Source organism: Anticarsia gemmatalis, chromosome 19 (assembly GCF_050436995.1).
Source record: "Anticarsia gemmatalis isolate Benzon Research Colony breed Stoneville strain chromosome 19, ilAntGemm2 primary, whole genome shotgun sequence".
NCBI classification, from domain to species: Eukaryota; Metazoa; Arthropoda; class Insecta; order Lepidoptera; family Erebidae; genus Anticarsia; species Anticarsia gemmatalis.
Window position 1 is genome coordinate 7,033,357 of NC_134763.1, and position 18,006 is coordinate 7,051,362.

The following is an 18,006-nucleotide window of genomic DNA, read 5'->3' on the forward strand; positions in this document are numbered from 1 at the left end:
TCCCGGAACTGTGCTTCAATTTATAAACAAAGTTAAGTGAAAAGGAACGTGTTTCTTTTAAAGTATAAAAGATTTTATATTATTCTACGGCACCGTACGTGTCAAATACTTTTTAGCATTCAAAGAAGCGAGAAAACCAATATACAGCGTTGGCATAAATGTCAGAAACGAGTATATTTATCAAGCCGGCTGTGAATACCACCTTAACACTAAACTTGAATAGAAAATAAAAACATTATGTGAATCGATTTCAACTCAATAACATCGAATTTAGGACGGCATTACACTATGAATACATTCAACGACAAAAATAAAAATATTTAGCATAAAAATCTTTATTCAATGTCGATAGTTTACTACTAATTCTTATTTATAACACAATTCTTTGAGTATTATGGTGTAAAATAGTTAAAACTACGTTTTAAAAATGTCAAATATTTTTAGAAAACGTTCCAATTCACATGACTACGTGTATTTTCATAGTGCATTAAACTGGTTGACAGGTCGGACCGTTGACACTGGCTGTATACATGGTTTCCGAAGTCTGTGCTGATAATACGAGACAACAGGACATGTCACTCGCTACAAAATGGCGGCCGGGAATTGCATCGAAAATTTTGCAGAGAGGTTATAAGTTCGAAATATTTTTTTCTTGTTTATTACTACTTGTTGTTGTTTATCTAGTTAGGTTTTCAATACTATTTGAAATAAGGTAAATGTCGAACAACATAATATATTGCACCATCAACTCGAATTTTGTAAAATAATATTGTTTTAATTGTGGATATTTTAGTGTCGGAATTATAGCATAGACAACTTATATACTTTTTTACGTGATATCAGTAGTCTATTCTCAATCAAAATGGGTTCACGGCTTTAGTATCCGATATAATATAGTTCATAATCAAAAATAATTATATTGTTGTTTTAAAAAACATGAAAGAATGACTATAGCAAGAATTTTGATCATTAACCGAATTATGAAAGTAACACACTGTCTCTACGGAACCCAGGGGAGCTATTTCGTTACCTCATTTGCCTTTTGGTAACGCGACCAGATGTAGCAGCCATTTTTGGATCCCTTACAAAAACATGGTAACGAGATTATTTTTAGGAAAATAATTAAAGCAGTTTTTGGCTAGCAGACTATTTGCATTAAATTTTGTAGTACGGTTCATTATTGTTTTGAGAGACTCGAAGTCCTTTCAACCTAGTGTATTTATTCTAAATAAGCATTTTTAGCATGGTTTTTTACACACTATTATTTGCCGTTAGCTTTTCTCGGAAGTGGCCTTGTGTCTATTTATTAATGCCGCTTGGGACCATGAGTGACATTAGTGCTTATCTCATTGGCATTGGCACTTGGCATTTCTGACAAATTTCCTGTAACCAAAGTTCAAAAACCTTCACCAATATTAAAAGTATTCATCTCCAAAGATTTCATCCACCATAATAAAATATTCCATCCTGTATATTAACCATCCGAAATCCTTTTCAAAGTCACATAACCGTAACCCGTCCGATACTTTTAATAATATTATCGAACAATACCCGCTACAATAAAACTCCTCAGGTTTTATTATAAAAGTTTTTTCTATTACAGAACTTGTTACATTAAAACGGAGTTTCTTCTATAATACTCGACAATAACTATTTCACTCAGTCTTGGGCCAGGTGACGCAAATTATTTATTCAGATCCAAGAATCCAATAAAACGTGGTGTCTTTGCCATTACGTTACCTTTATAAAAGCATAAATTGGTGAAATAGCTTCGTAAAGCTGCCACAGTTTCATTTCATCAGTTTATCTTGGCCAGCTGTCCCATATTCCCAATAGAAATTCCCGAAGCGAACGTTTCTGAAGCACTTCATTCATTACCCGCCACCCTCTTTTGTCTTATTGAGAGAGACAAGGATATACGGAATATGGAAGCGGTGGCTTTTTCTAATTGATTCTTTTTTGTTTCGGTTAGAATGTTGGGAAAAGTTTCAGTGTATTTTGTTATCGTTGTAGTTGCCTTCGTTTTGAGTTATTAAAGTTTCGAGATATCTAATATATAAAATTCTCGTGTCACAATGTTAGTTACCTTACTGCTTCGAAACGGTTTTATTGATTTTTACCATTTTAAATGCACATTCTGTAAGTCTGAGAATCGGCTACTATCTATTTTTCATACACTTAAGTCATAAGAGTTGACCACCCATATTTTTTTATTTTATAATAATATGGCAAAACAACGTTTGCCAGTTCAGCTAGTATCTATATAAGAGATATTTTTGCAAGCGCATTGCGTATCACCGTTGACAACTAGTGTATGTGAGTTTGATAGCCATTATGCAATACATTGCTGCTTTGACGTTCCGCATAAATCAGCATTATTTTAGCAAATAAACAGTGTACAGAATAGTTATCAGATTGGTGTCAACAGTGATACACAATAGCCGTCCTGATGACAAACTGTAGCTACTATTATCGCTGCAAATTTAGCATTTTACATCAATCACTTTTCAAATCATTAAAGATCTTTTTGATACTTTTTTCAGCCCATTACTGTCCTGCTGCTGGGCAAGAGTCACCCTCCCAAACGACGGAGGGGTTAGGCCTTAAGTCCGCCACGCTGACCAAGTGCAGGTCGGGGACTTTGTATGCCCTCAGTAAACAAATTTTAAGCATGCAACGTTGCTTACGATGATTTTCTTCACCGTTAGAGCAATATTTTTGATTCTACTACTATAATAAATAATATATGTTTTATTATTTATTTACTATGAGCTTAAAACTATGTTTTATTATTTCTCTACTATAAGCAGAAAACGATTGTTTGGCAAGATAATTTTCTTAACTTAGATGTTTCTCGAAACAAGTTAAAATATAAGTAATTAGAACAAAGATCAAACAACTAAAACTCTGTTTAATCGCACTCAATAATAAAACAGGTTAGCAACTTCATCAAATATTTACTCGCAAATTGAAAACAGACATTTTATAACTCAAAGATTTAATACTAAGTAGTTTTCCAATAACATTAACTAATGAAAAACTCAGATTAGAAGTTTGATAACTTTTAATTCCGTTCGAAAGAGTTCATAGTTAGTTGCGCTCAGCAGTCGATAAATGATCAGTCAGTTAAGTAATCTTTAAATCGACGTGGATATTTGAGTACATACATATGCTGATGATTTTGATATTTGAGTTGAATGTCTCCGTGCTTTGGAAGGCACGTTATGGTTAAAAACGTTCGATCTCAGATAATACCAGTCAATCCAACTTAAGGGTAACGGTTGCTACAACTACTTTGACACTAGGTTGATCACTTACCAGTTTTTTATCCTATTGATGTCCTACTGGGCGAGGGTATCGTCCCGAACGAGGGTTAGGTTTTGAGTCCATCATCCTGGCCAAGTGCTTTAAGACTTTGCAGCTCAAGAAATGCGTTAACATTTTTTGTAGGCATGCAACGTTTTAATCACAATGTTTTAGTAAGATTACTAATTTAGTAAAATTATTGGTGTATTAAAAGTGATGAATTGAGTTTTTGTTCAACAATTTCGTACTCTGCGTTCATATTAGAAGAAGTAAAGTTTAATGATGCGAACGAATGGCGCGGAACTAACCTACGTTCGCTTAGGTACATAATCATATAGTACACTTCAACTTTTCTCAGTTTTTAATACCTATTTGCTTGATGCAAAGATTAATACATTGCGAAATATAGTTTACCGAATGAACCTTGTATTTCTAAAACCTAAAAATTAGGGACCAATGATTTTTTTTCTATACATAATAATATGACGTAGGTATTGCCTAGGTCTACAATTAATTTATTTTATGGCCATGTAATTATTATGAAATTATTTTTACACTTTGGCAGTTTCGGCCTGGTGGTTTCTTGTTTGTTTGTTTGCCAGCAAATTTATAAAAAAAATAGCCATACATAATGAAACACAACAAAAATGTTTTTCGTGTCATTACCGAATTATATTTTATGATTAGGATAACAATAAATTTATTTTTATCGATATTCATCAATGAAAAATAAAAATCTGCTCCCACCAAAATAATAATTGCACGAACTGAGCTGAAGTTGTCTACTAATTGTAAAAGGAGTGTTGAAGATAACCGCGTACTTGGAAGTTGGCCATTACGTCGGGTACTAAAGCCTGTCAACTTGCACTTATATGGGGGAACATTGTCGACGGTGGTTACATTTATACCTAAGTGCACCCTCTATTACGAGAGAAGTAAACTTGTACGCTTCATTCTCAGAAATGGGCCATATTTAACTAAGAAAAAAACATATCATAAAAAAGTGCCTTTGCTATGTTTGTCTGTCTGTCCGTGATATACTAAAAATCTACTGAAAGGATTCCCATGCGATGTTGATCAATATAATGATTTTTGAGAAAGGTTTTATATAACTCGGGCGTTATCGTGGCCGTCAGAAGAAGAAAGAATATTTCGTAGGTACTACCTACTAATAATTATGAATAGCAATTAAATGCAAAAACGAAGTAAAATTTATATTAACTGATTCTAATAGTTTGATCTTCTGCCTATAGTGGATGGATACACTATAAAATTTAACCAATTTTCTTTAGAAAAGCAGTATATTAGTTTCAGACACGTTTACAGGACGATTTCTGAGTCTTCGGTAGGAACCTTAGTTCAGAAAACCCATAAATATGTGTTGAAACTAATATAAAACGCATTGGAAAACGAATGGTCTGCTATAATTCAGTTGCATTGCTTGAGATATAAAGTGAACCACTAAGATTTATATTTAAAATATTAACTCTTCTCAAAGCAGTCAAATATGTATATTGGTTCCAAGTAATTATATCTATACTAATATTATAAAGCTGAAGAGTTCGTTCGTTTGTTTGTTTGAACGCGCTAATCTCAGAAACTACTGGTCCGATTTGAAAAATTATTTCAGTGTTAGATAGTCCATTTATCGAGGAAGACTATAGGCTATATGTCATCACGCTACGACCAATAGGAGCAGAGTACCAATAAAAAAGGTTACAAAAACGGGGAAAATTCTGACCAATTTTCTCAAAGCGCAAGCGAAGTTGCGCGGGTCAGCTAGTAATAACTTAAACATCGTGTATTTTGCCGCTTCGTAATTAATTATCATCAGCAAAAGTGATTGGAAAACAGTAACACAGTAAATTGTGAAATGCAGATCTGTATTTATACATCGCCGGACTATAAATAAATTGATTGCCGAATTAACAACCTCTCGTTAAAGTATTGGATAACTTATTAAATAGACTATTGGCAGATTTCTATAAACATCTAGTTACTGTTTCACCTCTTCTGATTAAGTATAACAAGTAAAGTTAGTCTAGCAGTCAGCTTTTGTTTTCTGCTTTTTTCTGTCTACCGGATAAATTACTAGTCACTTATTTGTAAGCCGTGAATTTAGAATCTACTGTCATTTTATCTACCGGATAGTAGATACAAAGGAGGTGAAACTGTCATTATTCTTGTTGTACTTTTCTAATTTGCCACGAAGTCAGGTGCAGATTGACAAACTTCACACTACTTGAGAATGCTGCGGAGAACTAAGTTATGAGGAAACTTCAGTGCCCGAGTTATTGTGCTTCGTTACTAAATAAATAAAATTATCACTGCAGTACAGAGCGTAGCTTGCCTATACCTACGACCTAGATTTTTAACATTTCGTTCCATTTTTTTTTCTTTATATTTTATCCACATATTTCATATTTTTTCCTATCTTAGCTAAGAGCATAAAGGCATTTTCCGACAATTTACTCATTAGAATAGTTGACTTTTGACTTGACACAGATCGTATTAGTGTGTCTTTAAATAAATGATTAATTTTCTTGTCTTTTGTGTTTTTTTTTTATAGAGGGAATTTGCTTCTTGGGTTTTATTATTACCTTACCAACGTGTACGCTGCTCAACTACTTAAACATATCGTCCCCGTAGAGCGAAAAGTCATTAACTCGAGTTAATGATTTCTTTTTTTATGACACCATTGAAATTGCCATATTTTTCTCTAATTTTCTGTCTAATCCACATACCTGTAGCTATTATAGTTTTTGTTTTATAGAATGTGAAAATTAACCAGGTCAACCCTTTTGAGCTGAAAATAAAATGAGCAAATTAAGTAATTTTAGTTAATTAATATAAATTTCTTAAGATTGTATCTAACCCATACTTAAAAAATACCTAAAACGACTTAATTACTTTTCCCTTGAATTATCTCTGCATATTAAAATTATTATTAGCAATTGTAAAATCACTAAATGGATTTAGTTATTTTTCACATCGGTACACGCATTTCATACTGCGTTAAAAATCACTAACTCTGATCAAAAATTAACTAACTCGAAATTATGTTACAATGACATATTCAAAAAATAAAAGTAACTAATTTTATATATTTTGATATTTCCAAGCGTTCAGACAATATTTTCTTAATGTAGTCTATATTAAATAAACTTTGTTATATTTTCCTTCATTTAAGACTATAAACGTAGAGATAGGTTACTTCAATCGTAAGTTATGAATTTTTATATTTTTAAAAACTTTGAACAGCCATATCTCAAAACAAGGTTTTTCGAGTTAATGACTTTTCGCTCTACGGGGACATTACAAAGTAGACTGACTGAGTTACTTTTGCATAATAACAAGAACAGATTACTACAAATTTTAATTTTCATAAAATAAGTCCCTTAATTCCATAAAAATAAAACATATATTTCTTTTACTGTATGATCACACGACCAAATATAACACATACAAATAAATGGAAGTGTTTCTAAATATAGCAGCTCACCTGCTATTATAATGTATCAAATAATACATTACCAATATCGCATTATAATATCCGTAGAACAACTTAACCCGTGTTCTTTCATGAATTTATTATAAACGGATGCTCCCGCTCTATTGCGGTAAAGTTATTAATGTCAGTCTCTTTTTAATGTAGAGGGAAGGAAAAGGATAGTGATAAGTGGTAATAGTAATTGTAATGCAACGTTATTTAGATCAATCTATGATGTTTCTTTAAATCTAGAGAGTTGTCTAATTCGATAATAATATTATTATAGGTTGAATAATAATTATTATAACCAGAAGTGTAAGTGATTATAAAATTAAAGGTTTTGTGTTACATTCAAGTACCGAGTGCGTGTCAATTAAAATGTATTCGTTCTTTATCGAGTAAGATATTTTTATATCGGTAATATTTTATATTCTTTAGAACTGGTTGGCTTAGCATCTGCTAAAATTTAATGAACTCACCTATAATGTATTACTGGCCTTTGTTACAAAAAAATGTTTCCTGTACCTAACGTGATTCTCTACCGCTATGGACTTTCGACAACCGGCTAGTTATGGAGAAATTTTCTATGAAACTCTAATCAGCGCCTCTAGTGTCGTGGTCGAGGTCGCCGTAGAAACTATTTTGGCAGTACATTTTAAATGTCAAGTTCAGGATACTCGATGGCTCCAAATGTAGAGAATCGTGCTACTATCAGGGCGTTTAGCGATTGTCAAAGGAACAATTTTTGAAGCACATTTTAAATGTCAAACTCTTGACTCGATTGTACCGACTGTAGAGAATCGTGCTACTGTTATTTTTTTTTAACAATAACAATAATCTTGATAAATTCAAACACTACCTTCAAAAATGTACACATAAGTACCTTCATTTCACAACCCAAACGTCACAAGTGAACGGTTCCACATAATTGATTGATATAAATTAATGTTGCCATTCGTAAACCCGATGAAGTAATTAAGTGCTTGATTTCTTTTTAATCTGACAACTCTTGACCTCATATGTCATGTTTACGGTTTAATTGATGTTATATTAATTAGTCATTTTATTTGTAACTTAATACATATTAATAAGAATTTTTGTGTCTGTTACGTATCCGTTACAAAACTAGTGCACAGATTTCGATGCAATTTTGCATAGAGTTTGTTTAATACTGTAAAGTCAGCTTTAATCCCTGACTATTAAAGCTGACTATACAGTAATAAACTGAAATTTTTACTGATTACAGTAAAAAATCTAACTATTGATGAATCAAAATTATAAGTCTTGATCCCAATCAAGACTTTTAATTCTGATTCATCAATAGTTACGCATAACATACATGTTGATTCATTTAAACTCGCTTTTAAAAATAGAAGTGTAGCTTAAATGAATTGTAGTGACCATCATAAACATTGTAAGCGTCTTTTGGCAGGTTCCCAGGTTTGGTTATCAGACGAGAATGATGGGTCGCGACACTACTTTGGAAATTTAAAAACTGTACATATATAATAGTTATGTTGTATATTGATGGCCTATTAAATGAGGTCTTCTCGCTGTTGCTACAGCTGAAATTTCGTGAGTCTACAACAAAGGAGAGGTCAGGTGCAGGACTGACGTCTTAGCTTGCTGTCTGAGGCACGGGAGTCAGTGACCCCACTTCAATTCTGGACAATCATTGAGAATTTTCGACTAATATTGAATAGCCTTATACATACATAATGTCTCAGAAGTAGCACCTATCCATACAAATTACTATCATATTGAAAAAAACCCCTTCAAAGATACTCAATTCACAAAAGGAAACCAAACCTTTCAAGAGTCGATTTAATATTATATTCAGATACCCACTTCTTTGCTATAAGTAAAATAGGGCATGACTAAGTGAATCTTCAAAGAAATCAGGGCATTGACTGGCACCTGAAACCCTGAGAGCCTAATGATCCGTTTGGAACCCTAAAAGAACCTACACAACACTTTCCAGCCTTTCAAGGGAGGTTTTAGGGTGAGGTTGTATAATAATATGGAACATTCGGTGAGTTCAACGTAATTTAACACAACAAGATTGATTTAAGAATTGTTCGTGATATTTTTGTCAGCATGTATAGATAAATGTTGTATCTCACGCATTGTGTAGATCCAAGTTGTACAAAGAGTAATCAAAATCTCTTCTCGTATTCTCAATATAGTAACAAACAAATTATGCAAAATTAATACTTAGTCTCGTGTTAGTAAGATTAGCAGATTTCTGCGTTAACGATCAACGAACGAATAATTTCGCAACAGGTTTTCTGAATGTACAAAAAGAGCCTTACTTAAGGGAACTGGCAAATAGATATTTGACTAGTCTTTATTACTGTTGAATTAGATGACAGCAACCAAATTGATTTCATCTTACACTCAAAGTCAGAAGCCTGAAACCTTTAAAACATAACAAAATAGTTAAAATGCTCGCGCCGCATTCACTCTTGTAAAGCTCGGCTCTATACAAATATATTTATAGATAAACTGCCGTAAAGTGGTCATTGAGGCTTTTATTTTTGGAGTTCGTTCTGCACGGACACTAACCGATGAAAGATACCCGTTCACCCCGTTGAAATTGGTTCGTGAAAATTGACCGATTTTTAATTGGCTACGGTCGACGATTTCACTGTGCAAGTGCACAGAAATCGCTGTCTTGTGTCGGCTTTTGTTTTTTTTTTAAATGGGTACGTAAATAATTTGGACAAATACTGCTTTTTAATGTTTTGGTATTGGTGTTTTCGCAATCAGACGAAATTAGTTGTCTACGTACAGGACGCACGTCATTTTTATGTTATAACTAGCTGACCCGCGCAACTTCGCTTGCGTCACATAAGAGAGAATGCGTCAAAATTTTCCCCGTTTTTGTAACATTTTTTACTCGTACTCTGCTCCTATTGATCGTAGCGTGATAATATATGGCCTATAGCCTTCCTCGATAAATGGGCTATCTAACACTGAAAGAATTTTTCAAATCGGTCCAGTAGTTCCTGAGATTAGCGCGTTCAAACAAACAAACAAACAAACAAACAAACTCTTCAGCTTTATAATATTAGTATAGATTGAAAAGGTAATATAGTAACTTGTAGACAAAAGTCGGTAAATTAAGCAAATGTTTATTTAAGTTCCTCAAAAACATAATGTTTGGGGGACATTCCATATAGCAGATTAATAAGAATTCTTAACCAATTGCTATCTTAGTTTGAGTCTTCTCCCGAATTCAAAAAGACGTTAGTCCTCGACTCCATCACGTCGGCCAAATGGGCTTTATATTCTTTAAAAGGATTTTAAAGCACTCCCAGTGATAAATAAGTAAGATGTTACAATATTTTCTAGTAAAGAATAACAGCAATTGTGTAAAAGCAGTTTTAAATAAAGGAGTACAATGGTGTTATCGTAGAAACGATCTCTTGCAACAACCTGCAGCTGAGAAATGCGACAACCGCTCTACTTCTGTATCATATTCATATTATTATATTTTTTGTCTTTGTAATCCCTTGTTTTACTGTTTACTAGTCTCGCCATATTCTTCTTTGAACTCATTTTTTATAAGCATAGAAAACCTACCTATCTCCTTTGCAAAAAGAGTGTACACGCACCACAATAAACTGTTACGTGTTGTTCAATTTATTACCGCTATCGTCCCCGTAGAGCGAAAAGTCATTAACTCGAAAAACCTTGTTTTGAGATATGGCTGTTCAAAGTTTTTAAAAATATAAAAAATCATAACTTACGATTGCAGTAACCTATCTCTACGTTTATAGTCTTAAATGAAGGAAATTATAACAAAGTTTATTTAATATAGACTACATTAAGAAAATTATTGTCTGAACGCTTGGAAATATCAAAATATATAAATTAGTTACTTTTATTTTTTAATTATGTAACATAATTTCGAGTTACTTAATTTTTGATCAGAGTTAGTGATTTTTAACGCAGTATGAAATGCGTGTACCGATGTGAAAAATAACTAAATCCATTTAGTGATTTTACAATTGCTAATAATAATTTTAATATGCAGAGATAATTCAAGGGAAAAGTAATTAAGTCGTTTTAGGTATTTTTTAAGTATGGGTTAGATACAATCCTAAGAAATGAATATTAATTAACTAAAATTAGTTAATTTGCTCATTTTATTTTCAGCTCAAAAGGGTTGACCTGGTTAATTTTCACATTCTATAAAACAAAAACTATAATAGCTACAGGTATGAGGATTAGACAGAAAATTAGAGAAAAATATGGCGATTTCAATGGTGTCATAAAAAAAGAAATCATTAACTCGAGTTAATGACTTTTCGCTCTACGGGGACGCTATATTTGTTTAAAAAATACTCTCTCAGCGCATTTGAAAGGGATTTTTATTTATATTTTAATGTGAAAACTACACTTCGGAATTTTTTCGAATGATCCGTAGAGTACGGTTAATAATGTTTTGTGGCTCTAAGAACTGGTTAATAGTTCCAGACTGCAGTTGCGCTACCCATTGACCCGGGCAGCGAGGTGAGCCTCATAGAAATCCACTTAAACCTCACCCTCTATAATTTTTTTCTATAACCTAAAGATCATTTACTGTAAAATCTTTGATCGGCTGTTCTGCTTCTCATTCACTATTAAGATGAAATGTCTCTGGCATAACAAGACTAACACAAAGCGAACTGTAGAGGTAGCACATAAAACTCAGAGACAATAATTAACTAACTTCATTATAACTTTAAATTTAACACAGGTTTCGCAAACTCGACTTCTGATAGTCAGTTCGGAGAAATACAAAATGTTATGGTCTTTCTGACGGAATTCTCCGTAACGGTCGCAAGTTTGGTGCTTAATCGGATATATGGCTGTCGTGTACCTCCTTCCTATTGGAATTAACAACCATGTGTGTATAAACACGTATATTTTACATCACACGAAGTTCTAATAGCTTAGTTAATATTATAAAGGTTAAATGTTGTTTTGTTTGTTTTCAAATCATTCAAATCGGCTGAATGAATTTGGCCAATTTTGATACACAGGTAGTTTTATAGGAGTAAAGTTATAACAAAACATAATTTTAAATTTCAAGGAAATTAGAGTATAGTCGCCCATCACTCCAAAGCTGGTTGGAAAAGGTTACCAGTGGGGTCGCCTATCCCTATCATCAATATTTGTTTAATAAACTAATCCAACGCTCCTAGAATTTTTTTTTTAAGTACCAACCTACCTACCCAAGTAACTTTAAACATCAAAAGTTTCCTTGTTAGTTGTCACACTGTAGAAAATCATGCTTCTCAATTTTATCAAATAATTTTTAACATCACATTCTCGATGCGAAGGCGATAGCCTATTACGAGTATCTACGTGCTCTCCCAATTTCGTCCAGAACTGACGAAAATCAAGAAAAAAGTAAGTAAGCCCATATCACTGATTAATCCTATTAAAGCACAGGGAACATCATGGAAAAGTCCCAAGGAAGAATGTATGAAAATGACTAGTATTTTTCAATACCGGTCTATATTTCTTTCAGCCCGACATGGTAGATTGAATGGACGGTTAATTAGTTTGATGTTCTGCAGTTAACCGGTATCTAGCTCTTTTGTAAGTATTTATTTATAATTAGAATATTTCATGTTAAAGGAAAATATTGTTAGAAAATAAGGACTACATATTTTACTTTGAAAATTTTCCATAGATGTTGGAATTTTATTGTTATTTCAAAACCTCTTTTAATTTCGAGAATTTAGTATTTTGTTTCAATGTTTTTGCTTAACGCAGTTATTAAGTGCAGATAATGCATATTTATTTTTATACACGTCTTTTTTCGAAAAATCTGTTTGGTGTGATTTCTTACGGCTTGTAAATTCTTATTGGGTATAACAATAAAACGCAGGCCGTAATCTTCAACGCTCTCATACGGTAGAACCAAAAAATTCGGCAGGCTCGGGACTGAAATCCTAACAACCCTTCAACACTTTGTCCTACTCGGGTACTGAATCCAAGACTTTTCAGCGCACCTGACCTTATTATACTAGTGTCACGTTTCACTAAAGGTTTGAACATGTAAATAAGAAGCCTACATACAGACAGAAATATCTGACAAAGTCGGGCTCATGTTGGCGGCTTTATACCCAACTGAAGAAAAATGTTGTCGACTTCTAAATTGCCTTTGAAATAAGCCGGCTGACATCAGGCAGGTTATGTCAGCGAGTCGGTGGGTTACGAAGTCGGCGATATAGGCGGGGGAGCATATAATGTCGTTGACTTGTAGACTATCTTTGAATCAAATTTGTCGACATCAAGCAGACGGTTTTAGCAGGTTGGTGGCGGGTTGTTGGGTCAGCAGGTCGGCGATGTCGGCGGGGTCGGAGATGCAGGTGATATCGGCAGGGTCGGTAATGTAGCCAGACTGGTTGGCCGTCGGATCGGCGGGTCGGTGGAACCCTCGAGGTCGGCGAATTTAGTGTGTACACTCCTTTAGTTAAATACACGTGAGTTGATAATAGCGAAAACTATATTGTTTACTTGATTTAATAGAGGATTACAAGAATCCGTAGAGTTTTGATTAACAAGTTACATAAAGCTTCAGGCGTAACCATTGTTGTAGAACAATATCAAATTTCTAAGTGAAGGTTGCCTTGAACGGAAAATATTTAACATTATAACTATTTATTAATATGAATGTAGACTCCCGAATTAAATGTAACTCCTACATGCATAAAATAAGGCCTATTGTCTCAATGAAATACGAGTCTTCTGCTTGTAAGTATAAAAATAAATGATTATTATTATTTTGGGTAAAGGTTTTTAATCTCAGCTCATGAGCTGGTATAACCTGCATTCACGGGTGTACACCAAGTGAATGCAGGGTGTGTGAGTTTATGTTTGTGTTGTCGTGTGATGTGGTGTGATGTCGTTTTCTTCTATTTGCAGGAACTTTCTGACTATTCTACAGGTGTTTAAGATTGCGGCTTTTTGGATGATTATGTACGTAGATGGTTTAAGGTCAATAATTTTCAGGCATTGATGGAGGTATTTAGGGATGACGCCAGTGGTAGACACAACTATGGGAACAACATAAACTTTATTTTGTTTCCAGATCCTCGCGACTTCGTCTTTGAGTTCTGCGTATTTACTGATTTTTTCAGTGATGGTCTTCTGGATATTGTGAGTGTTGGGGACTGCTACATCTATCAGGTAAGTGGTTTTTGTTATTTTATCTTGTAGTGTTATATCGGGCCTGTTAAAGTGTATGGTTCTGTCGGTAAGTATTGCTCTGTCGTAGTATAGTTTGTATGATGCATTTTCTAGAACAGTTTCAGGTGTGTATTTGTAGTATGGTGTTTTTGTGTTTTGTATGAGGTTATATTTGAGTGCGAGGTTTTGATGTATGATGTTGACTATTTGATTGTGTCTGTGTGTGTAGTCTGTTTGTGTGAGTGTTGTGCAAGCTCCTGTTATGTGTTGTATAGTTTCTGGTTGGCTGTGACATCTCCGACATTTATCGTTTGTAACTGTGGGGTCTTTTATTATATATTTCCTATAATTCTTTGTATTTATTATTTGGTCTTGTATGGCTATCATGAAGCCCTCTGTTTCAGGGAAAAGGTTGCCGGTTTGGAGCCATTTATTGGATGCTATCGTGTCTATGTGTGCCTGTTCCAGATCGTGTGGGTGGCGTCCGTGGAGTGCTTTCCTTTTCCAGGTTTCCTGTTTCTGTGTTTGTGGGTTTGTATTGTTAGGATCTTGTGTGTCTGAGTGGTCACTAAGGTTTAGTGGTGTGTAGTTGTGATCGTTTTGTGTGATAGCTTTGTGAATGTTGCTTGTGTGTGATTTTGTGTGAAAGAATGTTTTAAGATTATATATTTGCTTTTGCCATAGATGATGAATATCTATAAGACCCCTACCACCATTGTGCCTTTTGATGGTAAGTCGTTCTATTGCAGATTTTGGGTGTAAATTGTTATGTTTTGTGAGAGTTGTGCGTGTAGTTCTTTCTAATTGTTCGATATCTGTTTTAGACCATTTAATAATGCCGAAGGAGTATGTTAATATGGGTATCGCGTAAGTGTTCAATGCTTTTATGAGATGTTTACCGGTCAATTGTGTGTTACAGATAGCGTTTGTTCGTCTTTTATATTCTGTGGTAAGTGTTTGCTTGATTAGTGTGTGATCTATCCCTTTTAGCTGTTTGTACCCTAAGTATTTGTATAGGTCAGTAGATTCCATGGCTGTGATAGCGTTGTCATTATCTATTGCATAGTCTCCGGGTTGTATTTTGCCTCTAACAATGTGTAGTGTTTTACATTTATCTAATCCGAATTCCATTTTAATATCTGCACTAAATTCTGTTGTTTTGTCAATTAACTGTTTCATTTCTTTCTCAGTTCTAGAATAAAGTTTTATGTCATCCATGTATATAAGGTGTGAGATTATAGTTTCCTGTGTAGAGTGTTTGAGGCAATATCCAGCCCGGGTACGATGCAACATGTGTGATAGAGGGTTTAGGGCTAGGCAAAACCACAGGGGGCTCAGAGAGTCGCCTTGGTAGATACCTTTTTTAATAGATATCTGTCTGGTAGTTATTGTGATGTTTTGGCTAGTTAGGTGTAAGGATGTTTTCCATTGGGTCATTATATTTTTAAGGAAATCTGTTACTTTTGGGTTAATTTTATAAATTTTGAGGATCTGTATTAGCCAAGAGTGTGGAATACTATCGAATGCCTTTTTATAGTCAATGTAGGTACAATGAAGGTTTCTATTTTTTGTAGTAGCATGTTTATGGATGGTTGAGTCAATGACTAACTGTTCTTTGCAGCCCATATGACCCCGCCGACAGCCTTTTTGTTCTTCAGCTATTATACAATTGTTTTCTATGTGGTTATTAATTTTCCTAGTTATTGTCGATGTTAGAATTTTATATAAGGTGGGTAAGCAAGTTATTGGTCTGTATTGAGAGGGTTCTGAAGTGTGATTGCTTTTTGGCAACATGTACGTTATTCCTGTCGAAAGAAATTCTGGTATGTTTTGTTTTCCTAGCACAATATCAGTAAAGTTTGTAGCCAAATGTTTATGCAAAGATGTTAATTTTTTAAACCAGTAGTTATGTATTTTGTCTATACCTGGTGCCTTCCAGTTGTGTAATCTGTCTGTAATGTTTTTTATGTCTGATTGTGTTATTTCATCAAACTCCATCTCCCCTATTTCACTCCACCTATTTTCTTCTTCTAATATCCATTCCGCCTGATGATTGTGTTCTACTTCCTTCTCCCATATGTTGGACCAAAATTCTTCTAATTGTGTCTTTGTAGGTGTGTCTGTGGTTGTAGCCTGTGTGTTAGTGTGTGGTTTTTGAAGATTTCGGTAAAATATCTTCTCATTGGAGTTAAACAGAATGTTGTCATTTTTGCGCTGCTGTGCTTTCTTATACCTTCGCAATCTATGTACTTTTAGAGCTAGCTTTTGTTTTAGCGTGTCAAGGAATTCTTCAGGTTTTCTATTGTCGTTCTCGTGCCTTGTGTGTAAAATTCTACTTCTAAATATTTCTTCTACTCTCTTTACTACCTTTTGCGATCTATTATTATTGATATATTGTGTGAGTCTGCCACAGTCTGCCCTAAGTTTTTCGATATCTTTTTCTAACCTAATTTGCCATGGAGGCTTTGCAATGTCTTTACGTCTTGTGTTGCCTACAGATTCTACAATTTTATATTGCAGTTCCTCAGTAATGACTACAGCTGTGCAGTAAACTACGGTATGTACGTCAGTTAGTTGCATATGGTCATTAAGAAATCGGTGTAATATATTTTGATTGAATAGGTTCACTAGTTTCGGGAGTTTAGGACTGTATTTAAGTCTAGGGAGTTTGGGGCGTGATGCAGGGTTCAATCCTGAGTATTTCGTTAATGCGACTCTAAATTTGTCTGTAATATCTTGTATGTGTATTTCTACTTCTGAGCTACTATATTCTAATGTTTCTATGTCATTCTCTAATGTAAGTGTTACAGACTCTGTTTGTGTAGATGTGTGAGAGGTGTGTGTGTGTGATGATGTCTGTGTGTGTATTTGAGATTGGGTTTGCGTGTGAGATAATGAGAGAGTACGATCTTGTGAGTGTGATGATGAAGGACTTTCTGGTGATGTATGTATGGGTGAGGTATGTGTTTCGTTTTCTAATTGTATTCTGACTTCCTCTTTCAAGCTATTCAATATTTCTTGTGATAAAAGTTTGTTTCGTACTATTGTTCTTCTTTGATCTGAGACTCGTTGTTCAGTTACTTTAACATCTGGGTACTTAAGGGAAAATTGCTCATGTAATGTTTTTCTGTAAATAGTCATGTCTGTTTCTAACTTAGTGATGTAAAAGTAAGTGCGCATTATAAACATGTTTACATCTTTGCTCCAACTCATGCGCACTCGGGGTTTTCCAGCCTTAGTGGACGCAGGTAAAAAGGCGTTAGCCACCTGCGCAACACTTAAGGTCGGGGTCGGTGCTCCACGAGAATCTTCATCCATGGAAGACACCGGTGTGGGGTTGTACGAAGTTGTGGATGGACTAAATGGTTCTACTATGGATGTGTATGAACTTAAACTAATATTGTCATCGTCTGTCTGTCTGTCCTGTGTGTGGTTGGCTGTAGCATTTGGGTCTAACCCGGAGGGAGCCCGCCTATTCAACTCCACTCCGCCGACGGATCGCATGCTGCTACACCCAGCGTCGACTCCAGGTGTGCTCCGGCGATCGCCCCCGGACAGCGGCCCTATACGTTTATTCTTACTACGTGTCTCCATTTTTATGGGTGTCCAGAGCCATGTTAGCCGCGCCAGTAATTTTTCAATCGCGTGTCCGCCCCCCACGTATGTCTGATGTTCGACATGGACGTATGGTTGTTTAGGGGGCTTATTATTATTATTATTATTATGTTCGTCTCTTTCATATCTCGGGACTACAGAGTCCCGGACATTTGGAAGGCGTGCGTGGGGCCGAAGCCAACACGTAGAGGCCCTTTTCAGACGGTTTTAATCTTTCAATAATGTGTGGTGTTACAATCCGGTGATTATCCCTGTTTACACTATAAAATGCACCCAAGGACAATCACCGGACTGTGTGGAACTATGGCAAAACTAACGGAAAAACTACTTGGGCTATTGGGATGGGGTGCTTATGGACTGGAAACCAGGGGATCTATGGGGACTATGGCGCCTGCCGAAAACAATGT

The 18,006-nt window shown here is 34.8% G+C and overlaps 1 protein-coding gene across 1 annotated transcript; it reads right to left on the reverse strand.

The window, feature by feature from the left end:
- Positions 1–13,085: 13,085 nt before the first annotated feature.
- LOC142981283 (uncharacterized) lies at positions 13,086–17,578 on the reverse strand. The gene is made up of 2 exons (XM_076127081.1): positions 15,268–17,578; positions 13,086–13,231 (listed from the first exon to the last, which is right to left on the reverse strand). The coding sequence occupies exons 1-2, from the start codon at positions 17,576–17,578 to the stop codon at positions 13,086–13,088; spliced, it is 2,457 nt and encodes an 818-aa protein (XP_075983196.1).
- Between the last annotated feature and the right edge of the window lie 428 nt (positions 17,579–18,006).

What these genes read in the sequence shown, in the direction of transcription:
- LOC142981283 (XM_076127081.1), bottom strand. Translation starts at nt 17,578, where the DNA reads ATGGAGACACGTAGTAAGAATAAACGTATAGGGCCGCTGTCCGGGGGC. An exon ending in TCTATCACACATGTTGCATC is followed by an intron (nt 13,232 to 15,267) that starts GTACCCGGGCTG and finishes GCCGACCTCGAG; the next exon opens with GGTTCCACCGACCCGCCGAT.